Source organism: Anomalospiza imberbis, chromosome 3 (assembly GCF_031753505.1).
Source record: "Anomalospiza imberbis isolate Cuckoo-Finch-1a 21T00152 chromosome 3, ASM3175350v1, whole genome shotgun sequence".
Classification (NCBI taxonomy): Eukaryota; Metazoa; Chordata; class Aves; order Passeriformes; family Viduidae; genus Anomalospiza; species Anomalospiza imberbis.
The window spans coordinates 83,474,227-83,494,214 of NC_089683.1; the positions used below are offsets into that span (position 1 = coordinate 83,474,227).

Sequence of the window (19,988 nt, forward strand, 5' to 3'; positions counted from 1 at the left end):
GCTCCGCGCCCCACAGCGCCCCTGCCGCTCCGGAGGGAGCGCGGCGGGCGGGGCGGGGCGGGGCGGGGCCGGGCCGCGATCACAGGAGCACAGAATCAATCAGCTTGGAAGAGACCTGAGGTCTTTGAGCCCAACCTATGACCGAACATCACCATCTCAACTAGACCGTAGCACTGAGTGCCACAACCAATCTTTCCTTAAACACCTCCAGCGAAGGTGACTCCACCACCTTCCTTGGCCTGTCTATTCTAATGTCTCATCGCCCTTCCTGTAGAGAAATTCCTCCTACCATCCAACCTAAATCTCCCCTGGCACAGCTTGAGATTATGTCCTCTTGTCCTGGAACTAGTTGCCTGGGAAAAAAGGCCGATCCGCACCTGGCTACACCTGCCTTTCAAGGAGGTGTAGAGAGTGGCAGGGTCTCACCTGAGCCTCCTTTTCTCCAGGCTAAATACTCCCAGCTCCCTGAGCAGCTCATCATAGGGCTTTTGCTCCAAACCCTCCCTTCACCAGCTCTGTTGCCCTTCTCTAGACATGCTCCAGCACCCTCTTAAGTAAGGGGCCCAGAGCTGGACACAGGACATGATGGGAGGCCTCACAAATGCAAAGGGATGATGACATCCCTAGTCCTGATGGTCACACTATTCTTGATTCAAGCTAAAAGCCTTTAAAGCTGACTCATGGCTCCATCCCTGCCCCTGTCTCAGGTTAGCCCCCTCCAAGCTGCCAGCCCTGCACTGAGCACAGCCACAGCTGGTTCCTGAGGCAGGTGCTGCCCAGGGACTGCAGGTCAGTATGACACCTACTGCAGCCCCAGTCCTGAATCCCCTATCCCAGCCCCAGGCATGGCTGCAGGGCCGATTGGAGCCAGCACGTGGCCACCCAGAGATGTTTTACAAGGCGTCTTTTTAAAACAAATAGCTTTATTTTAAAATAACAAAACAAACAAAAAAGTGCAGATCACTTGTTTCTGCCTTTTCCCTTTGCTCCCAGCTACAGCCCTGGCCACACCATCCCACACTGCCCTGCAGCATCTGTCATCGCTTCTTTGAGCAGCCTGGAAGTGCCGCATATCCCTTGTGAAAGATGTCCTTGAAACAGCCCCATGGGTTTGCAGCAGGGTTGAGGCCCTGCCAGAAGGTGAGGCAAAGATTCAAAAGAAACAGAGCAATCCAGCTCAGGACTGCTGAGGAAACAAGGCAAAGTCCAGAGGCCTGGGGGGTCCTTATGCTGCTTTCCTGGCAGCATTCCCTTACAAGAAGGGAGGAAGAAGACAAGAGCTCACTCCAGAGCATCCTGGTCAATTGCACCATCCAGTATTTGTCGCAAACAACAGCAGCTGCTCCTAGGCAACAAGTGAGGAATTTTCCTGGCTGAGATGGGGTATGTCATCTGTGCCTCCATTCCCACAGCACCTTTGGCTGATTTCCTAATGCACTGCATGTGCTCCTCTGGCTGGAGAAGTAAGTGGCAGGGAAGGGTGGTGAGCTGAACAACAGGAGGGATGGGAAAATAATGCTGCCACCTCTTCCACTTTCAGCCTGGGAGGATCTAAAACCCAGGGAAGACCCATACCCTAAGTTTTTTAACCCCCTTCCAAGGCAGGAGAGGGGGCAGGATCTTCCTGTCCTCTGTGAAAGAGGAAGCCACAGTACAGTAAAGCAGCAAGGTGTCAGGCACAATGGCAGAAGCAGGGATCCACAACCTGGTCTTCAGCCTCTCCTATGCTCTTTCTCCAGCCCTGCAGCCAGCTGTTTGGCAAGACAGCACGGGAATAGAGCACCTCACTGGGATCCCCAGCCTTGGCCTTGAGCACTAGAAAGGCTCTGCGAGTGGGGAAGGCCCTGTGCTACCACTCACCTTGTGCAGTGTGAAGGACCCGAGGGAGCAGGCAGACTGGGGAAACCCCTGCAGCCCGCATGTCCCTGAGCCCCCTCAGTGATGCACAGCCTCCTGATGCTGTGGGGTGGGTTAGATCACATGAGACCTCTGGTGCCCACAGCAACAACAAACATTTATTAGAGTGAGTATTGACTCTCCTCACCCCACACTTATTCTGATGGGGTGCCAGATGATGCTCTGTCCAGCCATAAGTGTGAAAATGAGTCCTCTCCTACTCCTTCCCTGTGTATGCTGGAGATCCCCAAAAGTCAGACTCATGGCAGGGAGGGGAAATTCAGTCCTGCTGCAGTACACAGATTCTAAAAGAAAAGCCTCCCCTGTGTAGTGCTCATAACACCACCTTCTTCCATCTGGGAAGGCAGCTTGAGGCAAACAAAACTTTTCCAAAGAGGGGAGGGGCAGTGGGCTAAGTCTCCCAAAGTGTCTCTGCTTCCACTGAACTGCAGGCAGGTAACATCCTAGTGGGCAGCAGGGCAGTAGAACAGAGGAAGGAGGCAGCCCAACAGGCCAAAGGAGTCCATTTGCTCATTCAGAGCACACAACAGGCTTCCCTGAGATCTTCAGGTCATCGAAGGGCAGCAAGGCAAGGAGCTGCAAAGATCAAGGGTATAGACATGTAAGCATCCAGGGTTGTGTCTCCACTAAGCTGGGGTAGGGGCCCAAATCTTCCCCCCAACCAGTCCTCCAGCCTCCCATGTCCCCAGGGAAGTGCCAAGAAGCCCTATTTAGGCTATTCCTAGGGCTCGAGGCAAAAGGCAGTTATCCCACACATCACAGAGCCAATGCTTACAACATATAGGAAAGAATAAGAACAGCTAGAAACTCCTACTAGGAGAGTCCCTCTAATCATCCAACTCCTGCACCTCCTGATACACTTGCAGAGCCACAGGCTCCCCCCCATAGAGACTCACATCATCGTTGCCATCAGCCAGGTCCTGAGCTGTCTCGTTCTCCATGTTCCTCAGCAGGGTGTCAGCCCCAGAGTGTGAGAGGATGGCAGCGATGGCAGCATCCTTGCGGCCCACGGCCAGGTGGAGTGGAGTGCACCCGTTGTACATCTGGGCATCCACGTATGCCCCATGGTGCAGCAGGAACTGGACAGCCCTACGGTTGTGGCACTCCACAGCCAGGTGCAATGGGGTCTTCCCACTCGTGCCCTCCTGCAACCCACAGATCACAAGGGTGTGGGTGGGGGGGCCACTCAGCTGGGCCCTGCAGCACCCACCCACACCCCTTTGAATGGGTGCAGAGGGCAGTCCCCACCCTGATTTCTGTCACAGCACCCAACAACCTCCCAAGGACCTTTACGCTCTGCTCCCTCAAAATCAGTGCTCTCAAACCTCACAGCAGTGCCTGCCCCGGGGCTGAAGGGAGTGCCCAAAGAAGAGACCCATCGTCCCAGCCTTTACAAAACATCACACCATGCCCAGTCTTACCCGAACATCAATGTTGGCGCCACTCTCCAGCAGCAGAGACATCATTGGGATGTTCCCTTTCAAGGTACTGATGTGCAGACAGGCCAAGCCTGTGATGGGGAGGCAGAAGAGAGAGCCACTGTCAGCCCAGACCAGCCTGAGGCACACCAATCCCATCCGCATTCCCATTCTGCTGTGCTCCTGGATCCCTGCATACACATCTCATGGTCTCTGCCCTAATCTGGCCAACAGCTCTGCCACTGCACTGCCCCCAGGTCTCACCTTGCCAGTTCTGGAGCTGCAGGTCCTGGTGGTACCCACGGGGCTGACTCATGCCATCTGGTGCAGCTGGGCCCTCCAGCAGCTGCTGGGCACACTGCAGGTGCTGCTGCTCACAGGCCAAGTGCAGTGGGGTGTTGCCATTATGGTCCTGCAGCCCAGGGTTCACTCCCTTGTGGATCAGTGCCTGGATCACGCTGGGCTGCTCCAGGTACACAGCGAGGTGGAGTGGGGTCTGGAGAGAAATTAGGAGAGGGGAGGATGCCCCGTAGGACACCAGGTGTGATGAGCCCCACCAGTCTCCAGGAGCTAGCCTGGCAGCAAGAGCTGACCGCCAAGCAGGACACCCCCATCCCTGTGACGTTACATGTGGCTGACACTGGTGGGGTCACACGGCTTGCTGTTCCCCTGCACCTCAGCTCACAGATCACCCATGGAGACATCTCATTCTCCCAAGTTATCTACCCTGCCACATTCAAGCCATGCCTCTTCCATGGCTGTCTGCAATGTCCTGGGGCCTTGCAAAGAAACTCTTCACCCCACAGTGCTGGGAGCTGTCACACTTCTCTCTCAGGGTATCTCCACCTCCCTTATTCCCCTCCCTGCAAAGAGACTGCACACACAGGACCTTCACCATGCTCTGGGGGAAGCAGGTGTGGGGTCCTGGGGAAGGGACAGATGGATTGAACAGCTATCCAGGGAACAGCCTGCGGCATTTCTCTTTCTCCCATCTTCTGCCTATCACAACAGCATACCTGGAAAAGATCATTTTGGATCTCCAGCATCTCCCTGGGTAGCTGAGCGATGCAGCAGAGTGCTACAGTTGGGACACAGTGGATAATGGCCAGATGAACCAACCTACAGAGGGTTAATGGTGACAGGAGAGAAAAGAAAGAAAAATAAGCCATTCTCAGGAGCAGAGATCCTTCCCTGCTGCATGAAGGAGCAGAGAGGAAGAATCTCCCTGCTTCCTCCAGTCTCCTTCCCTCCAGCTTGGAGGTCCTCCATCTTGCCCTCTCTCTTGGGAAGCTCAGCAGAAGGCCAAGGCAGGAACATGGTCTCAGGCTCCACAGGCCAGTCCTTCACTCTGATCCTCACGGGGAACAGACCCTCCTGTTCCTGCTAAGCAACACAGGGTCCTCCCTCAGACCTCACAGATGTGTAGGGTTTCAATGTGGCACTGCCCAAAACCAGGCCTCCAACTGGTGTAGGTCCAAAGAGCCTGGGATGTCTTTCCCAGAGTTCAGGAGCTGGGTTTGGTGGCTGTGGAGAGAGGTCTGGGCTCTGGCAGCTACCTGGGGAATTCCAGTTCCCTAATGCCAGCTGCACACTGTACTTCTGCTTTCCCCTCCATGAAGGCAAACAGTCAAAGCTGGGCAGGAGCCCAGGGCTGGTCCAAGATCACCTGCATGGCACAGTCCCTATGCCAGCCGATCTGCCAGTCCCACACCGATTTCCTCTTCTCTTCCCCACATCCTTCCCTTTTAGCACTGTCATGGCAGGGCTGGCACGCAGCCCACCAGCACAAAGGGACACCAGAGATGCATCTCTCAGAGCTTGGTGGCAAGCAGGGAGCTCTGGTCCTCAGAACTATGGTCCCCACAGCCATGGGGTGGCCAGGCACCTGAGTCCCCCAGCTCAAGGACAGGTCTAATTTCCAGACAGCCCCTGCACAGTCAGAAGAGAAGCAAGAGCACAACAGAGACAGTGCTGAGAGGGAATTTCTAGTCCCCCCTGCCAACCTCTGCTCTCCCAGGCCCCCTGCACCGAAGGGCCCACTCTCCCACCACAGGGCAGCCCCCACAGGCCAAACCTGGCCACCATGGTCAGCAGGCAGCATCTCCTACTCTGCACAGCAGGGCAGGCATGAGCTCAGCCTCCTGACCCCTCACCACCGCACTAGAGGCCCTGGGTGGCCTCTGTCTCTGGAAAGAACAAGCTCCAAACTGAAGGCTGGGCTGTGCCACCCATGCTGCTTTGATGGAGACTGACAGGGCGAAGAGATGGAGGGTGAGAGCTGTGCCAGCCCTGGCAAGACACCCCACTCTCCAGACGGCCCAGCTTTGGGATGCCACCTGCAATGTGGGGCATAGAGAGCATCCCTCCACAGGCAGGAGACCAACACCTGGCCCTAAAGCATTGCAGACAAGAAATGAGACTGGGGCTGTCTTTTTGCCAGTTGTACTGGGACATAAATGTGCTGAGAAGCTCAGAGGCCAGTCCTCAAGAATGTCTTCTATTGACCTCCTCCCAAGTCCTGCTTGAAGATCAAGCCAGCATCTGGGACCCAAGGCATCTTCAGGTGAAATGTGATTTTGAAGGCAAAACAAGGCCAGTTCCTCTCCACCCTGCTGCCAGGGATAGGCTGTGACCAACAGGAGAGGCTTTGTCCCCGGGGAAGCCCCAGGTTATGTTGCAGCTGGGAATTCCCCACTGGAAGGGGGAGGCCACCCACACTTGCTTGCCTCTGCACAGCCATGGGGTGCCTCCTCACTGCCAGCACTCCCAGGGCAGGGGAGGGGGCTGCAGGGGCCATGCAGCCTCATGGGCAGGGTCTGGCCACCCTCCATGGACCATGAGGCAGAGGCATAGCCAAGGGGCCCAGCCCAGGAACAAGGCAACCAGCTGTAAGGACAGCCCTCCCCTCATCAGGCTTTTACTAACCCTAGCTTAGGTATCATCTGAGCAGGGACGTTCCCTGCTGGGTTTTGCATCAGTCCCTGTGGTAGCACCTCAGCTGAGGTGTCCTTTGCACACTTGCAGGGACAGCCCCTGCTTCTCCAAACCTGCTCCCAGGTACCACGTGCGGGAAGAGGCTGCAGGATCTGACTTTTTCAGGTACAACAGAGTCAACACTACTCAAATAAGGGACTTTCCATGGCAATTCAGCTTGAACTTTAAACCGCTGGTGCTTTTGCTTTCCAGAGACATGCTGGGCTCCCAGGGGAGAGAGCAGTGCTCATTGTTGTGTCCCACGGCAGACAGCCCTCGTGCCCCAGGAATCCCCAGGCCCCTCTATCACTACCCACACCACACGTGGGGACGAGTGGGGCAGTCACCCGGGGGAGATGGAAACCCCCGAGCAGCCTTCTGCCACAGCCAGCACCTCACTTTTCCTGGCTTGGCTGCCTTTGCAGCTCAGCAAGGCAGCAGAGTCACTCGGGACTGGGCTGACACTGAGCTAGTTTGGGCATCCATGTTGCACAGGCAACGGAGATGACCATTCCCCTGGCCAGAGCTCTGGCTTTCACCTCTCAGCTGGGATGTGCCTGCTTTGAAGGATTGATTTCCACCCTCCCCCTTCCTTCTCCACCCGGATGTAGCCTCATCCTGGGCTTTCATTTCTTCATTCGTTCCCGCCTTTCCTCATTATCAGCCCTCAACTTCCTGAAATGGCTGCAAGAACCTGAGCTACTTGGGGGAATCATCACAGGGCCAGTGGGCTGGGAGGAGCCCACCATGAGCACATGTGCACTGAGGCATTCTGTGCCACCGGCAGTGCTGCCAGCCAGGAACTGGGATTGTCTTCTAACTCAGGAAACCTCTTAGACCCAGGAGACATGAGGTGCAGACATTGTGCCAATCTCCAATTTTTTCCACCGAGGCTACAAGCACACCACACTCTCTGTGTCACAGCAGTCGCGTGGTCCAGCTGCTGATGGGCTGCTGCGTGCTGGCATATCGTGTGCCAGAGCTAGAGCAAGGCGATGGAGAGACACCTGCTCGCTGCCAGAACCTCTCCTTGCCCAGCCACAGCAGTGCGCCCTTGCCAGAACAAGCCCTCTGCCCTGCCATACTCAGATCCTTGCCCATCCTGGGCTGCCTGCACATCTCCCCTCTGCTTTCCTCCACTTGCCTGGTCCCTCCCTCCCCATGCTCTTGCCTGCAGTGCTTCTGGCTGCAGCCACAGGGGTGGGTGTCCAGCAGGAACGGTCAGAAAGGGCAACAGGGAGTTTTGAAAAGGGCACGGGATGGAGGAGCTGTGAGCAAGGAAAACACAGCAGGAGTACAGACTGCTGGGTTCATTCTCAGCTTTTCCACTTGCTCACCAGCTCTGTCCTGGCATAAGGAGATCAACACTCTGAATGACAAAGGCATAGGACAACCCTGGCACAAAGTGATCTACCCATCATCAGAGAGATAACAGCCCTGGAGCAGAGAGGTTGGGGCTATCCCTGGGGATATCCCAGGGAATGAACATGCCATGCACAAAGTGGTCCTAGCTTAGGCACAGGAAAGCATCCATTTCCACAGTGCTGTCCATCTCCAACTTCTGAGTGACCTTAAGTGTCCAGTAGGAAAAGTTCCCACACATGAGGACTGGAGGCAGGAGAACAGGGTAAGGGGTGACACCCATCTCTGACACACATGCAGAACGGATGAAGTCTCACCAGTTCTCTGGCTATCCTTTTCCATCCCTCTAGAAAAGGAGCTGACCATGCAGATACCCCCATCTGTAGAGCAAGACACCTTGTCGACAAAGCAGCCTCTCCCTCCACCATATCACCCCAGTAGCACCTTAATCAGGGTATCCAGCATTCAACTGAATTTGCTTTGATAAGTTTTTTCCCTCTCTAGATAAGGTCCCTGCCAGCAGCAGGAACAGCTCATTCCCAGCTCCTTGTTTTGGCTGAGTAGAGCAGTAGGAGATCATGCAAACAATTCACACAAGAGAAACTGTTCAGGGGAGGAAATGGGCCCAGCAGCAATAGAAAAGAGAGCAAGGGAGGAAAAGTGCAGGGGAATTCCATGCTTACCCTGCTCTCCTGTTCCAGCCCTGTAACCTGCACTGCTAACCACTTCCTCAGCCACCAGCATGAACCTTTGCCAGCTGGCTTAGCAAGCATAGCTCATCCTGCCCTGCAGCCCTGAACCAGCCCAGCTTGGCTCCCTTCCTTCCTCCCCACATACCAATGCAATGCTGCCCTGCTCCATAAAGCTGTTCCAGCTGCCCTCTGGCAGCTCCAAGGGAGCAGTGGATCTCAGCTGCCTTATCCCATGTTCTGTGTTCCTGCCTTGCAGGTTTCATCACCCCTTCCCTGGGAAGGGCACAGCTTGAATTTGAGTGGAGAGGGGAGTTGGGATGGGACTGGAGGGAGGCTGCAACTAGAGAGGGATGCAAAGCCCTTTCAGCCACGTTGGGTTCAGCATTCCTAATCTCCAGTCTGGGCAGCAGCTGCTTCCCAGCCTGCTGCTCCTGGGGCTAGGGTGAGGGGTGGGAACCGACAGGTGAGCAGAGGAGACAGTCTCACCTTTCTTGGGGGTGCTCTGCAGAGGGTCTGGTCTGAGTGCTTGAGGATGAGGGCAGCTGGAGGCTGACTGGCAGGAGAGGCAGAAGGGCTGTGGGCACCTCATTTTTCAGTGAGGTGGGGACGAGAAGGTACCCTGACCTTACAGCCTCTAGATTCTGCACCCACACATTTGAGAATTTTGCTCCATTTCTGAGCATATGGTGGCTCTGGGATTGCAGAAGCACTAAACATCAGATGTATATGGTCTGTTCCCTGCAAAACAAGGGGCCTGTCCCATACTACTATCTAGGCACAGATGGGCCAAATCAGAAAACAGGTCAGCCCACCCAAGCAGGGGCCAGTCACCATCAGAGAAGCATGATGAACAATTTCAATAAAAGCAGTTAACATCCCAAAAAGTCCATTGACTGTGGACAGTCCATTTCAAACAGAACAAACTCACAACTGACTCCTTGAGAGGCAAATACATTCTACAGTTTCCATACACAAAGAGATATCTTGAGGTCAGAAGAGCCTCTTACAAGAGGAAAGTGCCTGGACTTTGCCAGAGCCTGTACAACACACCCTAGCAATCATTTACAACCCCACAGATATCCTCACTGTCTCAGGATTTTCTTTTAATGAGGCATGGGTCTAAGATATCTCAGGGCCCCCCTTCAGCTCTGGATCTGCCCCAGTCAGAGGGGCTTCCCAGCTCTGTGACACAGAGAGCATCCCACGCAGCTCACTGATAGGCATGCAGTAACCACTCTCACAGCTCAGAGCCCACAACCTCTTCCTACAGTCATGTCTGACTCCTCATTTTTTCACATTATACTAAAAAAACCCAAACCCAAGCCAATAAAAAATAAAGATTTTTGTGTTTAATTAGCTGAGCTCAACCCTCTCCCAGCAGCAGTCAAGCCCACCTGCAGAGTGCAAGGACCTGAAGTCCTCCGCACCTTGGCTGATCTGTTACAGCCAGGCTTCTGCATCCCAGGACACGGAAATTTCCAGCCATTCTTTCCCTTCCTCTGTGCTGAAGTTCTCTGTGTTTGTCTCCAGCTCTGAGGCAAACCTAGGCAGGTGGAAAGTTTGAAGAAACTTCCTCCAGGCCAGGCTGAAGTCATCCAAACAGGGAATAAAACCTCTTGCACGCATGATCTAAAAAGGCTGCCAGGACTTACCCACTTTATGCCAAGGCTGTATGTGTGTAACCCCTGCAGCAGCCAGAAACTTCTGGGGCATTCCAAAGCAACTTGTGCAGGGCTGCCTGGCCTTGCTTAGAGGGACATCAAGCTCTCCTGTTTACCAAACTCCTGAGCACACACAGAGGAAGAGCTAAGAGTTCAGGGACAGGGAGCTGGACACAGGAAAATCTCCCTCCTGGCAGACGCAGGTTAGGACTCACTTTCTCTAATGCCCCACAATTGGCAGCATGCTAGGGAAAAACTTGGGATGGACTTGAAGCCTGGCAATCAAGCAAGGTTTCTGAAGACCCTCTGGTAAAACCAAGAGCATCCCCACTTCCCATTAACTATGGCCATCCCACTGCTGGGCAGCTGACAACAACCTAACCCAGCAAAGCTGGGGGACTCCCAGCCTGACCAGCAACAAGGTGTGCTCCCTGCATCTGACTTCTTTAATCCTCCTCCTAAAACTGAGTCTCTCCAGTCTTCTGTTTCTTTTTCCTTTACTCCGTTTCTTTTATCTTTGCGGTCACACTCTGAGCATTCCCCCAGATGCACAGGGTTCAGCAACACCCTTGTACAGCAGAGCAAGTAGTGAGAAAGCAGCCAAACTGGAGCAGACAACCTGAATGGGGACAACCTCTATTCCCCTGCTCAGGGAAGATCTCCAGCCCAAGACCACGTGACTGGAGAGAGTTATGACTGGCACATGCCAATGAATGGTTAGAAGTGGCTCTTGGCCCCTTGAAGATGAGCTTCATGCTCAGTGACAACCCGTGCAGGCAAGGGAGGCCCCTTCACTACCATCATGTGAAGAGTTCAGAACATCAGCTCCCATGGGGCCCTGATTTTACTCGATTAGCTGTCCCCAAGCCCTTGTTAAGGCATTTCAGCCCACGAGTCACTGGCACGTGATTTCTTATCAGCAGATGGGGCACCACTTGTCTCTGGTGGAAGGAGGAAGTCAGGCTTCCTCTGCTCCCCATCCTCCCTGAAACACACACCAAATCAAAACCACAGTCCCATTTTCCATCTGAAGAAGGCCTAGGTCTTCCTTCTGTGATTAAGCTGGGGTCCTGCGACCTTCACCCCTGGAGAGGTGCTGCACTGCTTTGCATACAGAGCCCCATGCAGAAGACAGTCACTCTCCTGCAGAGGTGCAGCCCGAAGCCTCTCCATCACCATGACATCATGTACAATGGCAGAAAGTGGTGTGTGACCCAAGGACCAGCATGGGTAGGAAGGAAAACATGTTTTCAAGTTTAAGATAGACTATACAGTCCTAGAGAGAGGAAACTCTGCTTAACTTCACACACTCATGAATCAACTCTGCCTCTCCAGAGTTGGCAGAGGCTGACATCAGCCCAAGGAAACAGGAAGGTTTTCTCTTGTGCTGGGACAAAACCAGGTGATCCCTTCACACCCCATTTCACCTCAAACGAGCTGGTCCCACACTCATCCTTTTCCCAGGATGGTGGAATTGTGCATCTGCCAGGTGAGGCTGGGAAGGATGGGGTTTCCTCAGTGGATCCTCACAAAGGTTGAGGTGATCTGGAGGCTGGGGCACAACAATAAATCTGCCTGCAGTCCACTCAGAGGCAGCCAGGCCCACAGCTGGAAAGCCCCTCTCTTCACTTCCACACAGAGCAGTCCCAACAGGACCCAAGTCAACAGAAAAGGAGTTTGTTTACATGGAAGAGACATATATTTGGAGTTTTAGGTCACAAGGAAAAGATGGATGCTTGGAGGAGACCATTTGAGCTTGAGTGCACAGGGTTTGTTCTCTACCTGCCCACACAATAAGCAGGATACAGATCACTGCCCAAAGTGCACCCACCATCTTCCACTTGCCACCCCACTCCTCGTGCTTGATCTCCCCTGCCCTCACAGCTGAGCCACACTCTCTTGGGAACTAATGTGCCTTATTACTGTGGCTCTGACTTCTCTGAGGTAGAGGGGCTGCCAGTGGCACTAGGGAGCCATGGAGGGGATGACATTTGGGCAAATAATTCTTGGAAGACAGCACACACGCATTTCACTGGCCATTATACCCCTCTCCTTCTTGTTAGCCAATTTCCTTCCTGCCAATGTGAGACTCCTTCTAACTTTGGGCACAGGGAGAAACAGTTTTAGCCCCATTGCTTCAACCTGCCTGCTCTGATGCTCCTCTCCTTCAGAGGCAGGCAGGGAAGTATCCGAGGAGGATCCTGCTGAGACTACAACTGCCCAAGCATGTGCCCTTCACCTCTGCCTCCACCTCCCGTTTTTACCCCTCAAGTGCCAGGCTGACAAACACAGACACACCTTGAGATGGCACAGGTGGGCGAGCCTGAGGGAGCTATGGACAGTGAAGATTTTTGTCAGATGTAGTGCCAAGACTTTTGCCAGCTCCCTTTGTGCAAGCCCAGTGCTCCTCTCAGCTCAGTACCAGCCAGGGCATCTGGGGAAACAGGAACTACTTAGGCAAAACCCCTGAACTTATTGTATTTTCAAAATTACAATTACAGGAAAGTGTAGTTGCCCAAGTCTTCTGAAATATAATGATAGTATGATTTTAATTCTCTGCCTGGAGCTGTTTTGTGACAGACATTTAAAAAAGGCACACAAGGAAATATGCTGCTGACAGAGATGAAAAGAAATGAAGATGAGTTTGTGTGGCTGGATGAAAGGGATGTAGCCTGTGGCCATCTGATCCCTTCTCTCTGGGGACCTTCTGTCGATGGATGAGCAATTGCACCATAGACTTTAGCATTACTATCAGCCCTGACTTGTTTTCACATACAAAACCGGTGGCAGTTCAATGAGTTCCTGGGTGCTCACAGTCCCCATCTGCATCGACCTGAGTGGTGGACGTTCAGCACTTCTAGATATAAAATGCCACCTACCTCTGCCGCAGGGTCAGCAGGAGAGACAAGAATAGCGGAGACACAAACCCACATCCTCACCACTCTAACCACAAGAACAGGGTTTTTTCCCAGCAGTGGGAGTAGATCCCAGGAAAGCCTGTCTCCTGTGTGGACATGGTGAACCCAGAGCTGTACAACCAGCAGACCTATAGCTCCCTCCTTCCGTCTTAACAGATTTCCTGTTCTGAAATGCACTGTGAGTGAGAGAAAACAGAAGAGCAAAGGCAACTTCTGAGAGCCTCTCCTGCCTACAATAACCAAGGCACCATTGATTAATGTTTTCCTAGTTAATAAGATGTTTGCATTAGGTCTCTCCAAAGCAAGTCTGACAGGCAAAGGGCTTCAAGCACCAAACAAGACAGCCTCAAGCATGAAAAGCATCTCCAAGCAGCTGCATCTATGGGGCTCACTAATAAAACAGTAAGTGAGGAGCTCTGGGCACACCATGACAGACGAACCTGGGGGGAAGCATTACTTCCACAGCTCTGATTAAAAGACACCTGGCTCTCTCCATGGGCACCTTGGCTCTGGCATTACAGCTGGGAAAACTGGCAAAACTCCTCCATTCTGAGGAGCCACAGAACCAGCCTGTAGATAGGACAGGACTAGAAAGCCTGTCTGGGGAGTGTGGGAGGCTGGGTTTCGTGTAACTTTGCTTGCCATGAGACTTCCAGCCAATCCTCAGAACAGATCCCAGAGTCAGCATTAATGAACTAATTAGGAGATGCACAGATTCCTTCCTAACAGGGAAGTAAACACAGGCTGTCTCCCAGCTCATCTTCAGCTTCAATCCAGATGTGCTCTGCCAGGCAAGGACAGAGCTTTCTTGCTGCTCTCACTACTGAAGACATTTGCTTGATCATGTCAGTGCCTCTAAGTTTCTCTTCCTCTTGCACCATTACTCAGTATTAAACTCTAGCCTGGTTTTGGGGCAAAGCTTTGTCCTCAGCTGTGAGAACACTTCGCTCACACTCTGCGTGTACACTCATGATGAAAACCTTCCATCAAGGGAATGTACAACAGGAAAAAATGCTGTGATTAGCTGAAGGTAATTACCAGAAGCCAAACCAAATAACTCTGGCACGATGCCTCTGCCCTTGAAAGGGATTTACGGATGTGGGAAGCCCCCATCGTTAAGAGAAACACTTGTCTCTGTCAGAGAAGCTCAGGAGAGCAGCCCCACATCGGGGTGTGCGTCACAACTCTGTCAAAAGCCATGGCTCTGCGGGCAAGTTGGCAAAGCAAGGCGATTCCCACCTGAGAACAAACAGTTCTTGGGTTGCTCGGTTGAGCAGCGTCTAACACAGCCATTGCAAGGTCTTGCCCTGCACAGCTAATCTTGTTTCAGGACTTGCTTACGTGCCATCTCACGCAGCCAAGCCTTCCCCATTGTGGAGGAAACGTTGCATTCTCTGGGGAAGAGACAGCGGGTGGGGCTTGATTTGCTCTCCCCTTTCCTCCAGTTGCTAGCAGCCCCACGGCAAGTGGAGGTGGGCTTCCTACGGTGGCAGCATTCTGTGCCATGCAGCCTGGAGTGCCTCTCTTCCTGCTCACTCCGCTGGACCTGGCTCAGATACCTCTCAGGGTGGCTCAGATACCTCAAGCGGGTGGGGGGGGTCATCCACCCAAACCTGAATGCCAAGCATCCACGCACACCAAGGCAAGGCGGGAGGCTCTTAGGACAGGGGCCCGGGGAGACGGCTGAGCGGATGCTCCCCGGGAGAGGGCTGGAGACCACGGCAAACACAACCTGGCTTATCTCTAGGCACCGGCTCCCCGCCGCTGCAAGGGGAGCAGCCTGGGGCTGGGGGGGCAATCGCTCGCAGCTCCCCGGGGGTCACTCACGTGTCTCCGTCCTCCGAAAGGTAGGTGAGGGCCTGCTGCTGCCGGCTGAGCCCCTCGGGCCGGGGCGGCGGCTCCTCGGGACGGCCCCCCGGAGCCCCCGGCAGCCCGGGCAGAGACTCGGGCAGGGCGCCGGAGCCGTAGCTGGAATCCAGCCGCTCCTCGGCGGCGGCGGCCTCGGCGAGGGTCTCCTCGGGGGCGGCCGGGGGGCCCTCGGGCGCGGCGGGGGTCTCCCTGCCGCCCGGCAGCGAGCGCAGCGACTCGATGCCCGAGTCGCACTGCCCGTCCTCGCCCTCCCAGCCCGCCGCTTCCTTGCGGCACTCGCCGCCCGCCGCCCGCGACATGGCTCAGCGCCCGCCGTCCGCCGGCCCGGGCCCGGGTCCTGCTCCCGGCCCCGCTGCCGGGGGGCTCATGGCCGGAAAGCCACCGAGCGACGGCCGGCGCACAGTCTAAGGCGCCACGGCTCCGCCTCCGCCGCCTCCTCCTGCCCCTGCCCGCACTGACTCAGCCGCGCCCGGCCCGGCTACCCGGGATTCCCCCGCCGCCGCCCCGCCCCGGCACAACGAGGGGCTGCTTCTCCCCGCCCTCTTTGTCTGGGGAGCGCACAAGCAGCGGGAGGGAGGAAACGCGGTGGTCACGGCGGCGCGGGCGGGGTCCGGCGTCCGGGTTGCGCAGGGCAGGCAGGTGGCAACGCTGCACTTCCCTAGGCCGGGCAGTGCACACCGGTCTGTCCTGGGCCTGCCTCCCCCCTGCCCGGTTGGTTTGGGTTTTTTAAATAGCAGGCAGTTCTGCCAGGGGAGGGAGCGGGACCTTGTCCAACCAGGCGGTGTGTGGGTGAGGATGCTGTTGCGTGTGCAGGTGCTGAGTGAAGCCACGGGCTCCCTGGGAAACAATGTGGTGGATGTCGCTTGTAGCAGAGGTGCAAGCAAGGTGTTTGCTTTTCCCATGTGCAGACATTAAACCGTTCCACTCACTAAGACACGTTCTCATCTCTTCTGCCTTTACAGGGAAAGCCAGGAGGTCACTGTAGCTGGCTTCACAAGCCTCTTGGTCCAGCCGCTTCTCACCACCTTTCTGTGTTGAAAATAGAAATCCTTTCAAAGTCCCGAGTGGCTACCAGGGCTTACACAAGAAAAGCCAAGATACAGAGATCAAAGCTGAAAATAAAAGGTCGACTGAAGGCCCAGGTCACTGCCTGTGAATGATTGACCAGATTGCATTTCAGTGCTCTCTTCCCAATGCCAAAACTCCTATGGATCTGCATAGATATCATGTAATTACTTTCCAGTGTCCCAAGCAGTGGGCTTTCCTCAAAAGACAAACTAGATAGCTCTGAACACAGCTGACACTTTAAAATCAGTTTCACTTTTTGCTTTTATTGCTCGAGATGACTTTCTGTCTCTGCAGGATGCCCATTCTTCCAGTTCATCTGAGCAGGAGGGGAACAATCTCCTGCAAGGAAGCTTACCTGGGAGGAGCTTGGATACTGGATGGACTCACAGGAACCACATGCAGAGCAACAAATAGTTCCCTATCCCACACTGCAGCTGTTGCTTTGGGTTTGTAGGAAGAAAGGTTTTAGGGTGTCAGGGCAGCAGCAGGGAGACAGATTAGTCTCTTTTAGCATCAATGACTTCCAGTCACAAGTTTTCTTCCCATGCTCAGGATCTCTTTCAATGTCTCCAGTTGCGTCTCTGGCACTGTGTCACTGCAAGATTACAATTACTGAGGGAAAGGAGCTTCTCCCACGTCTGTCAGCTCTATCCAGTGCAGTATGGGGATCTGGGCCATATATCTATGTCACTCCCTCTCACACCCTGGTGGTGGCTGCATTCCAGCTCTACCTGTAGCTGTTGTTCCTGATCTGCACACAGAATTAATAGAAATTTTACCTTTCAGCTTTCCATACCCAACTACTACTAGGTTATACACCAGTTGCCTTCCTGAATGCCTTTGCCATTTTCTCTAGTAACATACTAGATGCAGCTTCATCATGGAATGGTTCCTTGTACACTTTCCTATTGATAAAGTGGTCAAATCAACCCAAACTTGTGTGGTGATACACAAAGATTTATTTTTTTCTGTGAACTAGTTGCAGCTAATCTTTGCATCAAGCATCAGTCACAACTTGGTTATATTGCGATGTGCTGTTCCAGTTGGGAAATAGGTGTGGATCCTGATTCCAGGACTAACACATGTCCAGGAACAGTTCGGCCAAAGCACAGAACCTGGAGTAGTAAGCCCTGGACCAGTTCTAGCAAAAAGGCAATTCAAGACCCACCACCGGGGACACTACAGTCCAGTCCATTGCAAGCTGTCTACACCTCTGGTTAGCAAGTAGCCCCTGGAAGTGGCCTTCCTCTGCTGCTGATGGGAATTTATCTGGAGTCTGTGATCCTGCAGCTTCCTTATGGTGAGCCTTGAACTCTTTTAGCTGGCTAGTGCTGTGCCAGGGCTGTGTTGAGGAGACCAGGCACACCCCATTGACATCAGCTTTGCCCCCCTAGGCATCCATGACCAGCCACTCTCTGCTCTGACCTTTCAACTACACCCACTAACACCCAGCTCAGGCACCATCTCCTACCACCCCTCTTCTGACTGATGTGCTTCTATTAACCTTTCAGATAATTTTACTGGAAATTCTGAAAGAGGAACTTGGACTCTTTGCCCCATTATTTGCCTTCTGTTACTCATTCTGCAAGGCTTGGGCTCCCTTTCATGCTGTCTTCCTAAGAGAGAGCTTTTCTGCCTGGCTGTGCAAGTTTTGGACTTCCATAATTTTCAGAGGCTTTAAATACAGAGAGATATACATATGCATAAATATCTATATATAATGTATTGAAGACAATGGTAGAGGGATTAAAAATAATTAAATATAATATGAGGCAAATCTTGATGTTCTGATTTAGTTTTGAAGATTTTAAAAAACGAAGCTCTCTTTCTTGGGTCTCTCCAGTTCGCTTTAATATGTATCACTTAAAATGGTTAAAACTGCAGGGAAAAATCTAAAGAGGAAGGGATTTATTTCCACTAGAGGCCAGTGTCAGCACACGCTGTTCAAGGCACCAGCGCTTTCCCACCATACTGCGCTGCGAGGCGCATCAGGTAAGAGCATGGACATGGGGAAGAATCCCTAAGCTACCCAGACTCCTGGGCATTGTCCCTGATAATGTCCTGTCCCCAAGCACAGCCCTCTGACTGACTAAATTAAACGGAGGCCTGGCCTGGCACCAGCATCTTCTCTGTTCTTTGAGCTGTTAACTGGGTAAAATAAGTGAAAAGCAGCTGAGAGAGATGGAGAAAGGAAAATTATAGCCATGGAAATTATACCCAGTCTGTGTCTGTTCTGAGAAAATATAATGGTCCTTTAATTACTAGCTGTGGTCCTGTAGTTTGTAAGCAATATTGGTCCCCTGAAACTGTGATAAGCAGTTATTGCCACAATAATTCACACCAGGCAATGTGACTGGTGCTACCTTCCCCCCATGCAGACTGTCCACTGCACGGCTTTCATCCCACATGAGCACTGAGCTGCCCCATTCCCTGGGGATGCAGCCCTTTTCCCTCATCCCCACAAATCAGAAATGCCGACTCCATAAGAAAGGTGCTAGATCCCCATTTGAGGAAGCTACTTCTGCATTCTCCTCACCAGAGATGTTGCTGGGCACCCCAAGCAACAACTTGGACCCCTTTCTGGAGCTCCAGCTCCAGCTCAGAGAGCTCAGCCTGTGAGCTGGGCATTCAAGGGAAGTGGAAGTCCTGGAAGAGTGATGAAAGCTGCGGGAAGACAACAGACTCTCTGCTCTGACTGTGGTTTCACATATCTGACACCAAATCGGTTCTGTAGTGCACCAAATTGGGTCGCATCACTTTCTGCCCCAATAAAGGAAAGGAGGAACATGACTTTTCGAGATTCTATGCCCAGAAGCAAGGCCAAGCTTTCCAACAGAGCAACTCAAAGCAGGTCCTGCTCGGGTTCCCATTTTCTGGGGTAGTCAGCCCAGAAAGCACTGGCTGCCCTCTCCTGGTAAGTCTGGCTGAAGTCACAGGGTCACTTAGAATCGCTCCAGGGATGCTGCTCTGGGCATCTGCTTGCTTTTTCAATATGGGATTATTTCCAGCCAGAATTTTTCTCCTTGCAGTCTGTGTTGGATGCCTCTCATACTTCCATTGTGCACTCCTGGAATGCATAGGAGCCATCGTGCCATTGTGGTGACACAATCCGGAGCAGATCAGGTTTGTCTACATGTAGGTGGTCGGCAAGTTGCCCGGCTAACACCCTTCCTGAGAAGATTCCCACTGTTGCTCAGAGTCCCAGTGAATAGGGAAGTTTCTGCCTCCTTCTGTCATTCACAGTGTGTATGATGTGTAGGAAGTTGGACAAGAGGATTAGTTAATCCCTTGAATGGGGATCACACCTAACTTACTCCACTCTTAGCCACGATATTCACTTCCACAAACAGAAAGTGATCGGTATAAAGATGCTCTAAAAATCCTCGACCTTACAAAGTGAATGAACAAAACCCCTAGATATTTTAACAAAACATCATTCTAAATTATATCCCTCTTGTGTAATTCCTGTCAGCCTGGTGGCTGCTGCAACAATGCTCTCTGCTTGCATCTGGGCAAATGCATGGTTGATAGGCCTTGCAATGTATTTATGTGTGTGTGTGCTCAGAGCTTTCCCAAAGGAGATGGCAGATGTGATTATGAATGGGGAGGGAGTGGCAGATGGTCTTGGAGAACTGATAATAAAACCATGCTTAAATAGATGGTGAAACTGTGCCCTAGGTGAGAAATCTTGTCACCTGGGGCTCTCTTTATAGCTAGTGATGAGACAGACTCACTTCAGAGGGTGACTCAACCTCTGTCTGGCCACATCACTCTTATGAAGAACACTCCTCCCTCCCCATGGAACAGCTGTGGAAGACAGTGCTCCATCGCCAGGCTATCATTTATTCATGGCTCTCTAGGTACAGTTCATCTGGCAGAGACTTCCCAAGACAAAACAAAAACCTTAACCCACCCAAGCATCCCTCAGCTCACCTTGCTAGAGAGCACAGGACAGATGCTTCCAGTGCTGCTCCTGGGCTTCAGCATTTCCACCCTGGACCTGATGGCTGGTAGAAGGGAGGATGGGTTAACTTTCATTTTTAAGTTGATTCTGCTTGAGCTGCTTTCTGCATCACCTCAGCCCCTTACTGCAGCCTTGCACCCCCACTA

At 53.1% G+C, this 19,988-nt stretch overlaps 1 protein-coding gene across 1 annotated transcript; it reads right to left on the reverse strand.

The window, feature by feature from the left end:
- Positions 1-904: 904 nt before the first annotated feature.
- NFKBIE (NFKB inhibitor epsilon) lies at positions 905-15,173 on the reverse strand. Its single transcript, XM_068185452.1, has 6 exons — positions 14,769-15,173; positions 4,352-4,454; positions 3,600-3,831; positions 3,339-3,427; positions 2,814-3,062; positions 905-2,493 (listed from the first exon to the last, which is right to left on the reverse strand). The coding sequence occupies exons 1-6, from the start codon at positions 15,107-15,109 to the stop codon at positions 2,428-2,430; spliced, it is 1,080 nt and encodes a 359-aa protein (XP_068041553.1). The 5' UTR covers positions 15,110-15,173; the 3' UTR covers positions 905-2,427.
- Between the last annotated feature and the right edge of the window lie 4,815 nt (positions 15,174-19,988).